This window comes from Chiloscyllium plagiosum, unplaced genomic scaffold, assembly GCF_037043375.1.
Source record: "Chiloscyllium plagiosum isolate Xiang-an unplaced genomic scaffold, Cpla_swu_hap1 HiC_scaffold_6, whole genome shotgun sequence".
In the NCBI taxonomy this organism is placed as follows: domain Eukaryota; kingdom Metazoa; phylum Chordata; class Chondrichthyes; order Orectolobiformes; family Hemiscylliidae; genus Chiloscyllium; species Chiloscyllium plagiosum.
In genome coordinates, this window is record NW_028270144.1 from 48,920,275 (window position 1) to 48,942,021 (window position 21,747).

Below are 21,747 nucleotides of genomic sequence, written 5' to 3' on the forward strand. Positions count from 1 at the left end.
AAGGAGGCCAAAGTCAGGAATAGTCCTGATGACTGGGATAAATTCAGAATCCAACAAAGAAGCATAAAAAAGACAACAATAATGGAGAAAATAAACTACAAGGGTAATTTAACATGGAATAAAATTGACAACAAGAGCTTCTTTAAACATATAAGATAAAAAGAAAAATGTCAAAGTGAACATAGGCCACTTTGAAAATGAATCTGGGAGACTGTTACGGGGATAAAGGAAATTGCAAAAGAATTAAACAGATATTTTGCATCTGTCTTTAATATTAATACTAAAGAATATGGGGCAGGAATTAAGTACCACCAACGTCATAAAAGATGTGTTTTTATGAGACAAACTAAAAGCAAATAAGTCCCCTGACATTGATGGTTTTCACCTTACGATCTTAAAAGAGACAATGACAGAGACAGTGGACACATTGGTTGTAATTTTCCAAAATTCTGTGGACTCTGAAGAAATAGAAAATTGGAGACCCGATGATGTGACTCCCCTATTCAAAAGGGAGGGAGGCAGGAAATGGTTAACGATAGGCTGATTAGCCGAATGTCTATTGTTGGAAAAGTATTGGAATCAATAATTAAGAAAGTAATAACAGAACACGGGCGGCGCGGTGGCGCAGTGGTTAGCATTGCTGCCTCACAGCGCCAGAGACCCGGGTTCAATTCCCGCCTCAGGCGACTGACTGTGTGGAGTTTGCACGTTCTCCCCGTGTCTGCGTGGGTTTCCTCCGGGTGCTACGGTTTCCTCCCACAGTCCAAAGATGTGCAGGTCAGGTGAATTTGCCATGCTAAATTGCCCATAGAGTTAGGTAAGGGGTAAATGTAGGGGTATGGGTGGGTTGCGCTTCGGCGGGTCGGTGTGGACTTGTTGGGCCGAAGGGCCTGTTTCCACACTGTAAGTAATCTAATCTAAAAACATTTGGGAAATCAGAACCTAATCAAGCAGAGTTAGGATGGCTTCATAAAGTATGTCTGAGAGCTTTTCAAGTAAGCCTCAACCAGACTGGATAGATGGGAACTGGTAGATGTATTGTATTTTGGACTGATAGAAGGCAAGACCTCAAGCAAGTTGTATATTGGTAGGTTTAGAGAATTGGTTAATGAGTAAGAAACTGTTTAGATTAGATTAGATTAGATTACAGTGTGGAAACAGGCCCTTCAGCCCAACAAGTCCACACCGACCCGCCGAAGCGAAACCCACCCATACCCCTACATTTACCCCTTACCTAACACTATGGGCAATTTAGTATGGCCAATTCACCTGACCCTGCACATCTTTGGACTGTGGGAGGAAACCGGAGCACCCGGAGGAAACCCACGCAGACACGGGGAGAACGTGCAAACTCCACACAGTCAGTCGCCTGAGGCGGGAATTGAACCCGGATCTATGGCGCTGTGAGGCAGCAATGCTAACCACTGTGCCACCGTGCCGCCCACATGGAGACAGGTGGCTCTTTTTAAGGTTGGCGACATATAACCAGTGGGGCTCCACAGGGATCAGTGCTGGAACACAACTGTTTACAATATATAATAATGATTTGGAGGAAGGGAGTGAATGCACTGTAGCCAAATTTGCAGAAGACACAAAAATAGGTAGAAAGACAAGTTGTGAGATGGATGCAAACAGCTTAGAGGTAGGTTAAGCATGTGGACAAAAAGTTGACAAATGGTGTATAATGTGGGAAAATGTGAAATTGTTCATTTTGGAAAAGAGAACAAAAGAACAGAATCTAGATGACTCCCGGTGTTAAGAGTTAGTGAGGGCAGGAATAGGAGGACAGAGCAAATGAATGCATGGCTGAGGAGCTGTGGACGGAAGAAGGATACACATTTTTGGATCATTGGAAGCTGTTTTGGGGTAGAAGTGACCTGTACCTAAACTGGAAGGGGACTAATATACTGGCAGGGAGATTTGCTAGAGCTGCTCTGGAGGATTTAAACTAGTAAGGTGGGGGGTGGGACCCAGGGAGATAGTGAGGAAAGATTTCAATCTGAGACTGGTACAGTTGAGAACACAGATGAGTCAAACAGTCAGGGCAGGCAGGGAAAAAGCAGAGAACAAGATAGGACTGATAAATTAAACTGCATTTATTTCAATGCAAGAGGCCTCACAGGGAAGGCAGATGAACTCAGGGCAAGGTCAGGATCATGGCACTGGGATATCATAGCAATTACAGAAACGTCGCTCAGGGAGAGACAGGACTGCCAGCTAAATGTTCTAGGATACAAATGCTACAGGAAGGACAGAAAAGGAGGCGAGAGAGGAGGGTAGTGACATTTTTGATAAAGAACAGCATTACAGCTGTGCTATGGGAGGATATTCCCGGAAATACATCCAGGGAAGTTATTTGGGTAGAACTGAGAAATAAGAAAGGTATGATCACCTTATTGGGATTGTATTATTAACCCCTAATAGTCAGAGGGAAATTAAGAAACAAATTTGCAAGGAGATCTCAGCTATTTGTAAGAATAATAGGGTGGTTATTGTAGGGGATTTTAAGTTTCCAAACATAGACTGGGACTGCCATAGTGCTAAGGGTTTAGATGGAGAGGAATTTGTTTAGCGTGTACAAGAAAAATTTCTGATTCAGTATGTGGATGTACCTAGTAGAGAAGGTGCAAAACTTGACCTACTCTTGGGAAATAAGGCAGGGCAAGTGACTCAGCTGTCAGTGGGGGAGCACATTGGGGCCAGCGACCATAATTCTATTAGTTGTAAAATAGTGATGGGAAAGGATAGACCATATCTAAAAGTTGAAGTTCTAAATTGGACGAAGGCCAATTTTGATGGTATTAGGCAAGAACTTTCGAAAGCTGATTGGGCACAGATGTTCACAGGTAAAGAAATGAGATAACGAGAATCCAGAGAAAGTATATTCCTGTTAGGGTGAAAGGAAAGGCTGGTAGGTATAGGGAATGCTGGATGACTAAAGAAATTGAGGGATTGGTTAAGAAAAAAAAGGAAGCATATGTCAGATATAGACAGGATAGATCGAGTGAATCCTTAGAAGAATATTAAGGCAGTAGGAGGATACTTAAGAGAGAAAACAGGAGGGCAAAAAGAAGACATGAGATAACTTTGGCAAATAGAGTTAAAGAGAATCCAGAGGATTTTACAAATACATTAAGGACAAAAGGGCAACTAGGGAGAGAATAGGACCCCTCAAAGATCAGCAAGGCAGCCCATGTGTGGAGCTGCATGAGATGGGGCAGGTACTAAACGAGTATTTTGGGTCAGCATTTACTGTGGAAAAGGACATGGAAGATATAGAATGTAGGGAAATAGATGATGACATCTTGAAAAATGTCCATATTATAGAGAAGGAAGTGTTCGATGGCTTGAAATGCATAAACATGGACAAATCCCCAGGACCTGATCAGATGTACGTAGAACTCTATGGGAAACTAGATAAGTCATTGCTGGGCCTCTTACTGAGATACTTGTATCATCGATAGTCACAGGTGAGGTGACAGGGAGAACTGGAGGTTGGCGAACGTGGTGCCACTGTTTAAGAAGGGTGTTAAGGACAAGCCAGGGAACTATAGACCACTGAGCCTGACGTTGGTGGTGGGCAAGTTGTTGGAGGGAACCCTGAGGGACAGGATGTACATGTATTTGGAAGGGCAAGGACTGATTCGGGATAGTCAACATGGCTTTATGAATGGGAAATCATGTCTCACAAAATTGATTGAGCTTTTTGAAGAAGTAGCAAAGAGGATTGATGAGGGCAGAGTGGTAGATGTAATCTATATGGACTTCAGTAAGGCGTTTGACAAGGTTCCCCATGAGAGACTGGTGAGCAAGGTTAGATCTCATGGAATACAGGGAGAACTAGCCATTTGGATACAGAACTGGCTCAAAGGTAGAAGACAGAGGGTGGTGGTGGAGGGTTGTTTTTCAGACTGGAGGCCTGTGACCAGTGGAGTGCCACAAGGATTGGTGCTGGGTCCACTACCTTTCATCATTTACATAAATGATTTGGATGTGAGCATAAGAGGTATAATTAGTAATTTTGCTGATGACACCAAAATTGGAGGTGTAGTGGACAGGGAAGAAGATTACCTCAGATTACAACAGGGGCTTGATCAGATGGGCCAATGGGCTGAGGAGTAGCAGATGGAGTTTAATTCAGATAAATGCGAGGTGCTGCATTGTGGGAAAGCAAATCTTAGCAGGACTTATACACTTAATGATAAGGTCCTAGGGAGTGTTGCTGAACAAAGAGACCTTGGAATGCAGATTCATAGCTCCTTGAAAGTAGAGTCGCAGGTAGTGATGAAGGCATTTGGTAGGCTTTCCTTTATCGATCAGAGTATTGAGTACAGGAGTTGGGAGGTCATGTTGCGGCTATACAGGACATTGGGTAGACCACTGTTGGAATATTGTGTGCATTTGTGGTCTCCATCCTATCGGAAAGATGTTGTGAAACTTGAAAGGAAAGGGTTCAGAAAAGATTTACAAGGATGTTGCCAGGGTTGGAGGATTTGAGCAATAGGGAGAGCTTGAATAGGTTAGGGTTCTTTTCCATGGAGCATTGGAGGCTGAGGGGTGATTTTAGAGAGGTTTATAAAATCATGAGGGGCATGGATAGGATAAATAGTTCTGGAATCCACATACAGGAGGAATGTAATAGGGTGTAGAGGAGATTTACCAGGAAGTTGCCTGAGCTAGAGAATTTTAATTATGAAAAGACATTGGACAGACTGGGTTGTCTTGGAGCAGAGGATACTGAAGGAGGACATAATTGAGATGTATAGAATTATGAGGGTAATACACAGGGTAGACAGAATGAAACCTTTCCCCATTGATGGAGGGATTAATGACAGGGATCACACAATCATAGAGTCATACAGCATGGAAACAGACTCTTCAGTCCGACTAGTTTATACTGACCGCCCAAATTAAACCAGTCCCACTTGTTTGCATTTGGCCCATATCCCTCTAATCCTTTCCTATTTATGTACCTATCCAAATGTCTTTTAAATGTTGTAACTGTACCTGCATCTACCACTTTCTCCGGCAGCGCATTCCACATACAAACCACCCTTTGTGTGAAAAAAATTGCCCCTCAGGTTTCTTTTAACTTTTTCTCTTCTCATCTTAAAAATATGCTCTCTAGTTTTGAACTCCCCTACCCTAGGGAAAGGACCTTTGCTATTCACCTTATCTATGCCCCTGATGATTTTATCAACCTCTGTAAGATCATCCCTCAAGTTCCTAGGTTTAAGGTAAGTGGCAGGGAGTTGGGGAGAAGGAGTGACAAAAACTTCTTTCATCCAGAGGATGGTGGGAATCTGGAAAACACTGCATGTAACGGTGGAAGAGGCAGAAACCTTCATAATATTTAATGAGTATTTAGATGTACACCTACAATGCCAATGCCAAGGCATACAAGGCTAAGGGTCAAGTGCTAGAAACTGAGATTAGAATTGATAGGTGCTTGTTTTTGCCAGGTGTAAACTTGATGAGCCAATGGGCTGTTTTCTATGTGGTAGACCACTCTGACTCTATAAAAATCATCTGTCAGTAACAAGTGTCACCCAGGCAATTGTATGGGTTTGTTCCAGGACCATCTAGCAGGAATAATCAAGTCCAGTAGCTTCAGCAGTGTCTAACCACTCGCATGTCCTTCTCTCTGTTTTATTCCCCACCCTTTGAATGAAGGCATTACAAACAATTAGGAGAGTTCAATTAAAGCACAACTATTGGGATAACAGATTTGTAGAAACTATGTGGGATTAAGCATTGCGCATCCAGTTTCCTGAATTTTACAAATTGTTGCTAGTACTGACATTTACATTAATAGATTTTGGGAAACAGGGGCTTTTATAAATCAGGCCTCTTCATTTTAATTGTTACTGGATTTTATTTGTATTTTACAAATTCAGTAGAAATGAACTGTTGCTTTGGGAATCCCAAATCTGGACCATCAATTTTAATGATGTTTATGAATATAAAAAGATTATCCCTGAACACCTACCTTCCCTTGTATGTCACGATACATCCATCATTCTTACAACTACCCGTGGTCTTTACAGAACAGGAACCAGATCCCTGAAAGAAAAAGTGGTGGATTGATTAGATATATTCCTGGATTTCCAGAGCTGGGTGACACTGAATTCCTTATTGTTCCCGGTTCCCAGAGGTGGGCAATGGTAATCTCTTCACCATTCCCAGAACTGGGGGACGCTGAACCCATCAGTTACCTCATTTAAATGATAACTTTAAGCACCACAAGACTACAAGTCAATACTGGAAAGTGAGAATAGAGTAGATAGCTTGAATTGTGCTATAGAACTCTATGATCTCATGGTTCCCAGATTCCTGAAGTTTGGGTGTGCTGGTCCCTTCTCTTTTGCAATTGGTTGTACTTACCATCTTCGCCTTCCTCAATGCTTTCAGGTACATCTTCATCCTGCTCCTTTGAACTTTGCCTCTTATTCTGAAGATATTGCCCTTGTCCTCCCTCATCCACAGAAGCACAGTCCTTCTTATCCATGTCAAAGGGGATGGAGATTTGTGTTCTCTTTCTCTCACCTCACTTTCACCACTGCACATTTTTAATGAAGTATCTCACATGTCTGTTTTTTTCCTAAATGATCCTGCACCCTTTTTGTTGATCACACTGACTCCCATCATTTGGTCAGTATATTTGACCTCTTCAAGTCGCTTTGAAGACATCACCAAAGTGTTTCTGCCATCCTGCTGGGAGTCTTCTGCTGTGAATGAATTGGAAATGGAGCACTTGCCGTTGGAGTCTCATGTCAGGAAAATATACATATCCCACTCAGTGGAACTGGTGCTGAGCAATTAGCTCAATGCTGGACATGTTGGCTTGGGAAAAGATGTTGTTGTTAGACTGCTACGTTGCCACAGGATTTGGAGATTCTTATGAAGTCACTGCTAGTGGCAGTTCTCCGGTGTTTTGAAATATCTGCTATAGGGCATCCAATTATATCGAGCAATGTAGATCACTACTGCCCAGTAAACCAGGGTTTGTGACCCTCGTCCTCAAATATGAAGTTCCTCAGTAGCTGAAGGCTGAGCTGGTGCATGTCTGCACATGTATACATAGACCATGTATTCACACATGCAAACACTTACACAAATACTGTTATATTAGAAGTACTTGTCACAGTTACACACCAGACATACTGCAGCCAATGGAGAAAGTTGATCCACAGGAGCATATATCAAGAATTTGGTTTAGGAATTTGACCCTGCATAACTTTCTATTAACTGAATGGTGTTGCATTTGATCTGGCCTCGATTGGTGCGGTGCTTCTAATATGAAAGACAAACAAAGATCTCCAAGCATGTGACTTATATAGTGTTTTAAAAATCAGAAAACCTGTGAATAAACCTATAGGCACAAAACAAATCATAGCAGTAATTAACATATTCAGCTTCTTTAATATACTTCATGAATATAGTTTAAGGCTACATAGGTCTTTCTGTGTAATGGTTTCCGTATTTCTTGCTCCCGCCGTCCTCTCGTCTAACTTCTACATCTCTATATGCCTCTCACATACCTGCGTGTATTAATATTTCGGTTTATCTCAGGTTTATTTTCTGTGCCCATTTGTGAAGGTTTCTCATTCCCTTTTCTTTCTTGAAGCAGAATGGGTGGGAACGACTCGATTGGAGGCCTACGAGCGAATCTGAATGAGGAAGGGAAGATAGTCACGACAAGAATGTTATCAGATGAGAGCTATATATTACAATTAAATTTCCATGCATTTCAATTTTATGTATATAAATATTCAATTGAAGAGATCCAACACGTTAAATATTAAATATTTCAACATGGTTATTTGTAACACTTGATTGAGATTCATTTATAAACTAGTGTGGTCTCTTGTTCTGTGAATTGTGTGGTGAGATTCTGACAATGCCATTCCATCATTCAGAGAAAATTAAGTATAGTTAATTGAGTTCTGATAAATCAACAACCTAAAACCTAATCAGGGACCAACAACCAGCCAATATGCCAAAGAACTTTTGAAGACTTACAATACAAATGGAGGCCAACTTGCTTCATTGACCTTCCTGCTGATACAATTGGCTGTGTAATGCAAAATTAGAATTTTGTAGGAACACAATGATCTTGATAACTGGTTAGAGAAGTTGAAAATCAGTTTCTGAAGTTCCAGGAGTTAGATCATATTGTTCTTGTGTTTAAAGCAAAGGCTGTCCATGACACAAGGGCACAACATTCAATAAATACTGATGTGTTTAAGGTGGCTCAATTAATTATTGATCTGTTTGGCAGGAAGCATTTGAACACATTTGGGACTGTAGAGATTAGAGACCAATACATTACTAATAATGCAAATTATATTAATCAGGGAACCTATGGCCTCTTGAGCAAACTCAATTTAGCCATACACAATCACTGTTCATTAAATTCTATAAACCCAAGTTTACCCAATCCATAACTCAGTCTTATTTGAACATCCCATTGCAAAAGGTATTATGAACTTATTGCTACCCAAAGCTTTCAATTCCCTAAGCAAATCAGTTCAAAGGAAGAGTCATACCAGTCTTGAAACATCTCTCCACAGGTGCTACCAGATTTGCTGAGTTTTTCCAGCACTTTCTGTTTTAGTTCAAAATCCAAAGTATCTGGCATAGTATCTCAGATGTGCCAGTTTGCAGCTGCAAATAAATATTGAAGGTAATAATGAACAGGAGACAGATTACCACATGCCTCCCTTAAACCTTTGTTTCCTGCAGTATTTTCATCCATATTCCTGCAACTATGTTCAGATAGCTGACTGGCTACATATGCTGCTTGAGCAAAGCACTGCTGTATAGATTCTACAGTTTCTGCTTCCTTTTACTTCCTTCTCTAATCCTGCTCCTACTTCCATGAAAGAGCCTCATATATCCATTCTCTGTGTGTGCACTGAGTTCACAGGTAATACCTCTATAAACTATTCATGCTTGTCAGTCTTGTGGTGATACTTTCATCGAACGTACACATCAACATATCACAATAAAATACAGGTGCAGAGCCAGTGGCATTCGTTCCATTTGCCTTAGCACAGAGAAAATCCACACTATTCCACCATCATTTTCAACAAGGTGCTTTTTCCTCACCCAAGGAATTTCAGAATTTTTCCTGCTGATTCCTGATTTCATTTGGACTACAATGTTCATTTTCAACTCAACCCTAGGGAAAATCACATGGGTTCATAGTAAAAAGCAGAAATGTTCAAAGGACAGAAATTGAACATTTTGAAATTTAGAGTTCCTTGCAGATGAGCTAAATATGCAGGCGACAGCATTGGGCAAGGAAACCTGGAAATTCACAATCTGAGAGCTGATTCTTATGAAGTGAAAATTTGTGTATGATAATAAAACTAAAAGAAAGGCGAGACTGTTGAGTCTAATTGGAGGAATTTTAATTGTCATGTGTTGTTACCTGCTCAAGCCCCAAGTCTTAATGGTGACATTTCCTCATCAAACAAACAGACTAACATATCCCACACAATGTTGCCTATGTAACCTGCTTGGTGATATCTGGCAGTGGTTACATATCCAGTTGTTTACTGACAGACTACACAATCCACCACTGATCTGTAGAAACAGCAAGTGGCTGTAATGAGAATTAATTCGGGAATTCCTTTCACAAACCCTCACTCTACAAATACAGACTTGATAGAAATTTTAACTTGATCATGTAAAGGGTGCAATTCGCAGACTTTTACTTATCAGAACCAACAGGGCAAAGCTGTGGCCAAGAAGTGGGTTCCTTTGTTCCTATGTAATCAGGTAAAGACCATGTGAAGCAGAGATGATTTGGAGATGCCAGTGTTGGACTGGGGTACAAAGTTAAAAATCACACAACACCAGGTTATAGTCCAACAGGTTTAATTGGAAGCACTAGCTCTTTCAGGTGGAGCAGAGTAGAATTTAGATATACTTCTCCTGTGCCTTCCCTGATTGAGCAGTACTATTTAGAATCCCCAGGTTGCCTCACATGAGATCATCCCTAAACTGTAGTTTACTCCATGTGCTGGATAACAGGGAACGGGAGAAACCCAGATGATCCTACAAACTAAACCTCCAGCCAATGTGAGGATTACTGCACAAGCATTTATAGTTACTGATACTTAGATTGTAGGTTATGGTACCTGGATTGTGGGCCTGAACTAACAAACCAGAGGCAATACATGGCCTGATATTTACAGCTATGGATGGAGCTTTGTAATAGACATAAAACTTGAAAATTCAAAAGAACTGGAATAATGCCAGAGAACTAATGGACAGCTGGTATAATTCCTAATGTAAAAGGGGATATAATGTATGCAAGGAACTAGAGATCGGTTAGCCAATGCTAATGGTAAAAAAAATGAAATCCTTACTCAAAGATGGAATTTGAAAAACCTTCTAGAAACTAAAAATTTAACCATCAGCAGATTCCAAAAGCGAAGGACATGCTTCAAAAGCATTCCTAACTTACTTGAAATAACTAAATAAAAACTAAATTAGATAAATCAGCAATATAGTCATAGAGAGGTACAGCATGGAAACAGACCCTTCAGTCCAACTCGCCCATGCCAACAAGATATCCCAACCCAATCTAGTCCCACCTGTCAGCACCCGACCCATATCCCTCCAAACCCTTCCTATTCATATATCCATCCAGATGCCTTTTAAATGTTGCAATTGTCCTAGCCTCCACCACTTCTCTGGCAGCTGATTCCATACATGTACCACACCTCTGTGTGAAAAAGCTGCCCCTTAGTTCTCTTTTATATCTTTCCCCACTCACTCTAATCCCTCCAGTTCTGGACTCACCCAACCCATGGAAGAGACTTTGTTTATTTATCCTATCCATGTTCCTCATGATTTTACAAACCTCTATAAGGTCACCTCTCAGTCTCCGACGCTCCAGGGGAAACAGCCCCATCTTATTCAACCTCTCCCTATAGCTCAAATCCTCCAACCCTGACAACAGGGATGGCATGGTGGCTCAGTGATTAGCACTGCTACCTCACAGCACCAGGGTCCCAGGTCCAATTTCAGCCTTGGACGACAGTCTGCGTGGAGTTTGCACATTCTTCCCTGTGTCTGCGTGGGGTTTCCTCCGGGTGCTCCGGTTTCCTCCCACAGTCCAAAGATGTGCAGGTTAGATGAATTGGCCATGCTAAATTGCCCATAGTGTTAGGTGCTTTAGTCAGGGGTAAATGTAGGAGAATGGCTCTGGGTGGGTTACTCTCCGGAGGTTGGTGTGGACTTGTTGGGCCGAAGGGCCTGTTCCCACACAGTAGGGAATCTAAAAAAATCTTTTCTGAACCCTTTCAAGTTCACAACATCCTACCAATAGGAAGGAGACCAGAATTGCACGCAATATTCCAACAGTGGCCTAACCAATGTCCTTTACAGCCGTACTTGGATTTCCAAATACCCTCATAAGTTCCTGCACAGTAACTGATGGCTGAGGTCAGAACATACATAATCAGAGAATCAGCTGCAGGATAGTTACCAAGTCAGCTACAAAAGAAAGATGGAATTAAAAGTAGGCTTAAAGCTCAAATTGGAAAAGGTATGGAATAGTATTCTTTATGATTCAGCATTTATATAAATAGTTTAGGATTCAGGAATTAGAAACATGATTTCAAGACTGTTGATGACTGCAAAAGGGGCTGTGTAGTAACTATAGAGGAGGACTGCAACAAAACATGATATGAATGAACTTGGAAAGTTGGGTGTGCAGTCGGCAAATTTGACATCAGTATTGACAGGGTGTCGCTTGTATATTATGCCAAGGGGTTCAAGTGTGCCATATAGTCTTTGGAAAGTAAGTTGATGTATTTTAAGAAATAGGAAGTAGTGATGTAGGGTAACAAGGTCAGTTAAAGAAACGAAGATGTTAGCACTGGTATCCATATTTCGATGGGTAGAACTGAACTATCAAGACGTTAAGTTAAACATATACAGAACATCACTTGGACCACAAATCAAACACAGTGATAGTTCTGGTAAAATATACAGAACATAGTGTGCAAGGATATATTGACATGAGAGTGCATGCATCTCGATCTTTGATGATGGGAGAATATATTAAGAGATCATTAACAAAACAAACGGGACATTGAACTTCAAAATTACATGCATCAAGTTTAAAGACAGGGAATTCATGCTGAACATCTATAAGGCTCAGGTTCGGCTACAAGTGGAGTATTGTGTCTCATTCTGGTGAGCACTAAGATTCCTATTAAATGCTGCTGTGTGTCAGAATAGACTAGATTCCCTCCAGTGTGGAAACAGGCCCTTCAGCCCAACAAGTCCACACCAATCCTCTGAAGAGTAACCTACCCAGACCCATTTCCCTCTGATTAATGTACCTAACACTATGGGCAATTTAGCATGGCCAATTCACCTGACCTGTGGGAGGAAACCAAAGCAAACCCACACAGATACAGGAAGAATGTGCACACTCCACACAGACAGTCACCCAAGGCTGGAATTGAACAGGTCCCTGGTGCTGTGAGGCTGCAGTGCTAACCACTGAGCCACCGTGCCATCACCAGACTGGGTCAAAAGTAACTCATGGAATTGATCAACAATTTTATGCTGGAAAGATAATAAAATGATTCAGTAAAACAATACTGAAGATGTGAGGATATATCAATCAGGAATGATTGATCTGCCTGCAAATCTTTCCTCTAGAGAGAAAAACAGCTGAAGAGTGACTTTATGGAGCATTATGACATGAATTTTTGCAATGTTTGAGAGGAATCTGACCAAAATAGCAAAGGGTCGTGACTCTGAACGTCCTTTCCCCAAACCAGGGACTGAGCAGAGTAGCAGTGATGGAGTTAATGCATCTGCAGTTCACAGAATCTGCTGTCCATAAAAACATGCAGAACCTTGTTTATAATCTCTTGGGGTTGTTCAAAGTAGAAATGAATGTGCTTAAAAAAATGAATAAATTAGTTGGAGCCATCATGTTATAAAGGCATTTAGATCTTCTGGTGTTTTTTTTAAATAGTGTAATACAAAGAAATTCAGTGCTTGCTATTTCCCACTGTCTGTTGACATAATAATGAGGGTTACCATTATCGGATTTGTGTTGCGTGACTGATTTCACAATCCATCATCATCAGAGTAGTGTTTCTGTAAGGTCACAGTTTGACCTCAAAATGATTAGGAAGTCTATGATACTATGTGGCTATGAATACAAATAGTTTTATTTATAGACAGGATTAAACTCGTGAATGAAATGCTGAAATAAGAGATTAGATGTTTGAAGAATTTGTTTGAATGTTTATAATAAAATAATTTTTATAATGAAAGTTTTATTACAAAAAAAGTCATCAGTAAACATCTTAAAACTTTACTTGACTACACTTTACTACACAGCACGGTTCTGAGGACTACTGTACGCTTGATAAGTTGACGTGGAAGCCCTGTTGAATTCAACAGCAGGATTTATTTGAACTTCTGACGCCATTTCATGGCCTCAACCTAGACAGACTAAGAGGCTGGCTGGACTTCAATTGGGAAGGCCTGCAGATGAGTGGCAGGAGGGATAAACTGGGGACTTCAGACTGGAAGCAGCAGTTTGTGGGTGATGGTTGATAGATCAAAGCAGATCAGGTATGGCAAGCCACTCAAAGGATAACACACTCCAGCTGCTCTTCTTTGGAATCTTCAGAGGGAGGGACAAAGGTAAGGTTGTGGTGAGAGGAGAAAGCAAGGGGTTCATGCCTTCACAATGTATAATTTATAAATCAGAGGAGAGTGTGGGATGATGAGTGTGAGGACATGAAAGTGGACATGTTCCTCTTTTCTTCAGCTACCATGTCCTGCAACAGAAAACATCATACAATAGTTTGGGGTGAAGTGGCTCTTATGGTTGAATAGCTGGCACTGTGTAATACATTACATTCTATCTCATGCTTCCTGCCACTGGGCAGATCTCCAAGATCCATATGAGGCAGTACTTTCCACAACCAGAGGTCAATATGTCCCCATGCTAATCGCCATGCAGAGACCCACCAAACATCTCAACAACGTAGAGGGAACAATGGTGAAAACTACCAGATACGGTTATGAGAACCTGGGAGCATTGGTAAATGTGTGAGAGTACAGTGTCCTGATAGATTGAGATCAGGCTAGTGGGTGATAAGACTGTGATGATCTAAATAGTGATTGAGGAGAGCAGTGCAGTAGGTAGGATTTGGCATTCGATCATTCATTGTCCTTGGTCATGACTATTACTTATTTGGACTTCTTGGATTCAGCAGCTGGATCCTCAGTGCCTGACTCTTTCCATTGACTTTCACAACTGTTGCTCCCATAGCCTTCTCAGCGTACATACGTTGGATGTCTTGGACCTCTGCACACGTGGAACATCTCCCTTTTTTTGAACTCTTCTGTCACTGACCCCATGTTATACCATTCTTCTGTCTCTCCTAGGTCAGCTTCAGCACACAAAACACATCCAGCTTTGAGAGGTACAAATTTTTTTGAAAGGTAGAAGCTGCTTTGAGAGGTGTAGATTTATTGAAGAAGTACAGTTCAATTCTGGTCACCACATAACAGGAAGGATGCAGATGCTTTGGAGAAGGTGCAGAAGAGGTTTACCAGGATGCTGCTCATATTACAGGGTATTAGCTGTAAAAAGTGGTTAGAAAAACTCAGGTTGTTTTCTCTTGAGCTGCAGAGGCTCTGAGGAGATTTAGACTAGATTAAATTACCTACGGTATGGAAACAGGCCCTTTGGCCCAACAAGTCCACACCAACCCTCCGAAGAGTAACCCACCCCAGACCCACACCCCTATCCCCTGACTAATGTACCTAACACTATGGGTAATTTAGAATGGCCAATTCACGTGACCTGCTCATCTTTGGATTGTGGGAGGAAACTGGAGCACCTGGAGGAAACCCACACAGACACAGGGAGAATGTGCAAACTCCACACAGTCGCCAGAGGCTGGAATCAAACCCAGGTCCCTGGCACTGTGAGGCAGCAGTGCTAAGCACTGAGCCACTGTGCCACCCCATTTAATAGAAACTCATAAAATTATGAGATGCATAGAGGTTTGACCATCAGAATCTTTTTTCCAGAGTTAAAATGAGATGGAGGCAGTTACGATAAGGGCTTTTAAGGGACTTATAGATAAACACATGAGTATGCAAGGAATGGAGGGATATGGACCAATGGCAGGCTGAAGGGATTAGTTTCATTTGATATCATGTTCGGCACAACACTGTGGATCAAAGGGCCTGTTCCTGTGCTGTACAGTTCCGTGTTTCTTTTTGAGGTACATGTTTCTTCAAGGGGCATCAGTCATTCATGATAATTGCCCTCTGCTCAGCCAATCCAGCCATACCTTCAAATTGTGAACCCATTCCTTCCCATTCTTTTAGCATTATGTGTTACATTCTCTGTCACCATGTTTTTTCTCCCCTCCTCCAATACTAGTGAGACTGCCTGCTCTTTCCAGTCTGGCAGTTCTGCAATTGTCACATTCCAATCAATTAATCTGAAGTATCAACATCTTTTCTCCCCCAGCACTCTAACTTTCCTTCCCCCCCCCCCCCCACTATTGCATAAATACTGTTCCTTCCACACTTCAAATCAGCTCTGATGAAGAGTCATCTAGACTCGAAACTTTAGCTTGCTTTCCCTCCATAGATGCTGCCTGACCCATTGTTGAACCTGTACTCTTCCCAACTCCTTTTTGAATGCCCACCCCCCAATGCTCTGCTGTAGACTTGCCCGCAAGGAGCTGCCCCAGTCAATTTTAGGTAGGTCCTGCTTTATTTGCCTTCCCCAAATCCTCGTCTGTACCAACCTCTGTGAAGGTGTTTCAGGCTATTATCAAGCTGTTACAAAGAGCAGTGTGCTTCCCATAGTGTGTCATGTGTCATGTAGACTCCATTAAGATTGGGTTTGAGACCTTTGTACCTAAATGCATGTGTGATATTATTGTTATCACAGGAACATGGTTGAGGGAAGGACAGAAACATGTTGTGTTGTGCTCGCTATCACTAAGTTCTACCCACAAAGCCTCACCTGAAGACCTTTCCAAGCTATCAATTTTCCTTATTACAGTAATTGATTCCTCAATTAATAGTGCTACTCCATCACCCTTTTTACATCCTCCTCTTCTCGCCTCAAGATCCTATAGTCCTGAACATTGAGTTGCCAGTCCTGTCCTTCCCTCAACCATGCTTCTGTTATGGCAACAATATCACACTTCCATTTAGGTCACAAAGGTCTCAAACTCCCAATTTTAACAGAGTCTACTTGAAACATGACACACTGTAATAGCTTAATAATAGCCTGAAACAACTTCACAGAGGTTGGCATCCTGTCACCCTTTACTTACACATGGAGAATATTTGACATTGATCCAGATCTCTCAGAACCAGCTCTGAGTGAACATAACATTTGATGCTTGTGTTTATATCTGTCAGCCAGGCCTCCTTGATTGGGGCTATTAATCTAGTCCAACCAAGGAACTCATATTCTATGATGTCCACATGACTAACCTCATTACAATCTGTACATAACCTAGTCACTGAAGTCATAATGTATACTTACATCTGCAGCTGTAATAAACCTCTGTTGAATCTTTCAACATTATTTTACTCATACCTAGCTCTTATGAAAACTAACATAATCATTGCCATAGCAAGTATGAATACCCTGATGAAAACAAACTCACACTATTGTAGCAGATCACCAGGGACCTTATTGAGATAGGTTGATATGTGTTGTGTAATGGATGGTGGTCATAATGTCAAAATTTGCAGAGAACACAAAGATTAGAAAGTTACTATATGGTGAAAAAGATAGTGGCGGACCCCAGAAGACATAGACAAACTCTGGCAAACTCACACCATTAAAAGGTTAATGCAGAGATGTGTGAAGTAACTCATTTAGAAAGGAAAATGAAAATAAATAGTGAATGTTAAATGATTTAGTTTTCAAGTATTAGCATGGACAGAGAGGACTTGGGGAGGTGCAAACACAAAGATCTTTGGAGGTGGCAAGACAAGTTAATCAAGCTATTCAAAAAAGCAATGAGAGACACCTGAGAGCACAAAAGCAAGGAAATAATAGTTAACATTTACAAATCAGTGGTTAGACCTCTGCTGGAACATTTCTGGGCAGCTGACATGAAGAAGGATGTTAAACTATTAGAGAGTAGCCATAACATCCTAGTACCAGGGAGGTAATAGTACTAGGGAAGAAAGCACTGTGGAAAAGCTGAAGAATTGATGGTTGTTCACTGCAGAGAAAGTGGAGAGTCGATTTAGTAAGAGTGGTCAAAACAACAAGGGGTTTTATAGAGTCATAGAGCACAGAAACAAACTCTTCGGTCCAACCAGTCCATGCCTACCATAATCCAAAATCAAACTATTTCCACCTGTCTGCACTTGGCCCATATCCCTCCAAACATTTCTTATTTATGTACTTATCCAAATGTCTTTTAAAGTTTGTAACTTCCTGAATCCATCTCCTCCTCTGGAAGTTCATTCCACACTCTCTGTATAAAAGTTGTCCCTCAAATTCTTTTCCCTTCTCATTTTAAAAATGTGCCTCCTAGTCTTCAAACCCCCACCCTAGGGAAAAGACATCTGCTGTTCACCTTACCTATATCCCTCATGACTTTTTAAAGCTTTATAAGGTCACTCCTCAATCTCCAACACTTGAGTGAAAAAGGTCTACCAGGAGACAGAAAAGATATGTGGAAAGACCAAGTTACAGTGATCAGGGGGATTTCAATATAATCATAATATGGTAGAGTTCAGTCTACTGTTTGAAAGAGAGAAGGCAAAATTTGACGTAATGGTGCTACAGTTAAATAAAGGTAATTACAATGGAATGAAAGAGGAACTGATGAAAATCGACTGGAAGCAGAGCCTTGCAGGCAAGACAGTAGGGCAACAATAGCAGGAGTTTCTGGGTGTAATTGAGGACATAGTACAGAGGTTCATCCCAAAGAAAAGAAAGATTCTCCGGTGGCGGAGGTGGGTGGAATCAGAGAGTCATGGCTGACAAAGAAAGCCAGGAAATGTATCATAGAAAAAGACAGAGCCTATAAAGTGGCCAACAGCACTGGGAAATTAGAAGATTGGCAAGGCTACAAAAACAAACAGAGGATAACAAAAAGAGAAATAAGAAAGGAAATAATCAAGTATGAAGGTAAGCTAGCCAATAATATTAGAGATGATAGTAAAAGTTTCTTTCAATATATAAGAAACAAACGAGAGGCAAAAGTAGAAATTGGGCTGCTCCAAATCGATGAAGGAAGGCTAGTGATGGGAGATAAGGAAATAGCTGAAAAACTTAATAAATACTTTGTGTCAGTCTTCACAGTGGAAGACATGGGTACTATCCCAAAAATTAAGGAGAGTCAAGGGGCAAAGTTGAGCATTGTAGTCATTACAAAAGTGAAAGTGTTAGAAAAGCTAAAAGGTCAAAAAATTGATAAACCTCCTGGCCCCGATGGGCTGCATCCAAGAGTTCTTGAGGTGACTGAAGAAATAGCAGAGACATTGATTGTGATCTTTCAAAAGTCACAGGAGTCAGAGCAAGTCCCAGATGATTGGAAAATCACTGTTATAATCCCCCTTGTTCAAGAAAGGATCAAGACAAAAGATGGAAAATTATAAGCCGATTAGCCAAACATCGGTGAGGTAAAATTCTAGACACCACCTGCACATCATGATTGTCGGCCATTTATTGAGCCACCAGTGTTTTCTCCACACATCACATGCTTTTTAAATGTTGTGTGTTCATTATTGCACTTTAGTCTTCAATCACTGTAGGCCTGCCTTTCTTTTTCGACACAGTGGTGAACCCCTCTATTAATTAAACCCAAACGAGCAGAAAAGCTCACCTCGCTTCATAATCTGTTAAAATATGAGTGACAGGGAACTCCAAGATTCTACTATTTAAAGACAATAACAGTTTTATTTTAACTCCAAGAGGAAACATTAAGCAACTATTCACAACTCTAAGCGCTCCTTTCTCTGAACTGCTTATTATCAGACTCCAACCCAATATGCACTTCCAGTAAGACACTTGTTAAAATTACATCAACTTAATTTCAAAACCACACAGCCACTGTTGTCTTCTGTGCAATTCTTCTTCCAGCTGAGAATCTTGCTGGGTCGTCTTCTTTTTTCTTACTGTGAGTATGTTTCATGTAAAAAGGTACCTTTGATAGATAATGTTTCCTAATTTCTTAGAGAGCACAATGTTAGCTCTCCAGGCACTTCTATTTCAATGGCAGTTGCTCTCTCTCCAATTCTCAAAATATCCGCATTTTTATATCCCCAACATCAGATCATCTCATTGAATCTATTGTTTTACTAACATTGAACCAAAATCAATTGGGTTTTAGTATCGTGGGGCATAATTTAAACGGATTGATTCAATTTGAATTGTTGTCAAAACAGCAACCAAAACTCAGGTACCAATTTCTCAGCAAAATGTTACATATTTTCCAATTTCCAGTGTACTCTGGGACAGCCATCTAGTCATATGCACAGGTGCTTGAAATTTTTCAATTCAGAACAGCATTCTTTCTCTCTTAAAGGTACAGTACATGCCTTCAACTTCATGACAACATCATGAATATTGGCCATTCATTGAGCCTCCAGTGTTTTCTCCACCCACCACCTATTTTTTAAGGTTGTGAGTTCATTATTGGACTTTGGTCTTCAATCACCTGTAAGCCTGCCTTTCTTTTCCGAGTGTGGCTGCTGTTTTCCACTCAGAAATACCATGCGATTTTCCCTTTAGAGTTCTTTGATCTCCTCATCATTCTCATCAAACTACTCTTGGTGTTTCCTGGTTGAGTGATCAATCAAAGTTTTGCAGACATTGATGATGGCGGCCTTGAGGGTGGATGAGAGGCTGTTGGAATTCTGCAACTTGGTGTCACTGAGGGTCACTAGGTTTACAGTAGGGGATGGTGAAGACATACTGTATTATGCCCTTCAAAAGTGAAATAGCAACTGCTAAAATGGAATGGAATGGGTAGGAAAGTACAAGTCTGTGGAGTCCAGAGCCATAGCCTGAGCCAAGGCATCCAAGGATGATTTCTAGGACCCAGAAGCTGCAGATTTCAAACTAGCATATTCTTGCAGATTGGCTTCAGTATCAATACTTGGGATTCACCACCAAAGTCACCAGACAGTTATTAAGCTGCTGATTGGAGCTTGATCTGGCACATATCCTCAGTGATGGGGGCAGAGAGTCAGCGACCCTTGAAGATGTCTCCACTCATGCCTAGTGCAGAAAATGCTAAACCTGAGACAGAATTTTGTTTACCTCTTTGTGCAACAAACAATTATGAAAATATTAGATATATTGCACAGTACCTAAAACAAATGAGATTTTGTAGAAATTCAATCAACTAAATGCTTGCCCATAACCAAAATGGAACCTACTGGAGAGACACTTATGGACTAGATCCAAATATCAGTTGTTTCAATGCTTCCCTGGACTGTACTTGTGACAATGTCTGCTATTACCTGTTCCTTACTCAGACAATGGGAATAGATTATCTGTTCTCTGTTTCACTGCTATTTTTTGCATTTTGCAGTGTATAAATACGGCCTCCATGGTTGGCTCTATAATAACAATGACTACATTTCACAATTAATTAATGGGTTATTACAGAGTCATTGCAGTCAGAAAAGAAAACGTTCATCCCATTGAGATTGTGCCAGCTGTCTACAGAGGAATCTAGTTTGTCCCTTCACTGAGGTCTCTCCCTTTTATCATGCAAGTTTACTCCTCTTAATTACACATCCAATTGCCTTTTGAAATTATGTATCAGCTCTGCCCAAAGCCATGGTGCTTATTGCTAATAAGTTCATACTTTTCCAAATATGAGTAAGTCCTATCCCTAAGAAGCTTCTCCAAATATTTCCCTACCACTAACATAAGGCCTGTAATTACCCAGAATATCTCTGTTGCTCTGCTTAAACAAAGAAACAATGTTGGTTATTCTCCAATCCTCACAAACCTACACTGTAACTACAGGACGCACAGATTTTGTACAAGGCCCTAACAGTTTCATCACCTGCCTTGCTCAGCATTCTGGGATAGATGCCATCAGGTCCTTGGATTTGGCTGCCTTAATGCTTTTTAAATCTCCTCCTTTTTTATGCTGACATACCCCAGAACATCAGCATGTCCTCTCGAGACTCACTATCTACCATGTCCTTCCCCTTTGTGAATACCAATGCTGTGTTAATTAAGGATCTCTGGCTCCACGCATAAACTCCTTGCTTTGTCTTTAAGTGGACATACCCTTTCCCTTGCTACCATCTTACTCCTTATATATGTATAAAACACTTTGGGATTTTCCTTAATCTTGTTTGGCAAAGACATTTCCTGGCTCTTTTTACCCCTCCTAAATCCTTGATAATGTTTTCCTGGTATCTTTGTTATCTCTGTGAGGGCTCTGTCCATTTTCAGTTTCCTAAAACTTATGTTTAACTCTTATTTTCTTTTTGACTAAACTCTCAATTTTTCTTGTTATCTAAGGTTCCCAAATCTTGCCATCCTTATTTTTTCATTTTCACAGGAACATGCTGGTCCTGAACACTAATCTACTGTCTTTAGAAGATTCCCATATGCCAGATGTGGATTTACCAAAAAAAGCTGCCCCCAGTCTATTTTCCCTAGTTCCTGACTAATATTGTGTTAGTTAGCATTCCGTTGTTGAAACTTTATTGCTGGAACAGCAC

General features: G+C 40.9%; 1 protein-coding gene across 8 annotated transcripts in view; it reads right to left on the reverse strand.

The window, feature by feature from the left end:
• bcl9 (BCL9 transcription coactivator) overlaps positions 1-21,747 on the reverse strand; it is a 253,860-nt gene that overhangs the window by 150,818 nt on the left and 81,295 nt on the right. For 7 of the 8 annotated variants that reach the window (XM_087987985.1, XM_043691452.2, XM_087987988.1 and 4 more), the window contains 2 exons: positions 7,542-7,670; positions 5,990-6,063 (listed from right to left, as the gene is read on the reverse strand). In XM_087987985.1, the coding sequence (XP_087844111.1) occupies positions 5,990-6,013 (24 nt within the window). In that variant the 5' untranslated portion in view covers positions 6,014-6,063; positions 7,542-7,670. Of the gene's footprint in view, positions 1-5,989; positions 6,064-6,384; positions 7,294-7,541; positions 7,671-21,747 lie in introns of all 8 variants that reach the window. The other variant, XM_087987989.1, reaches the window with a different exon arrangement.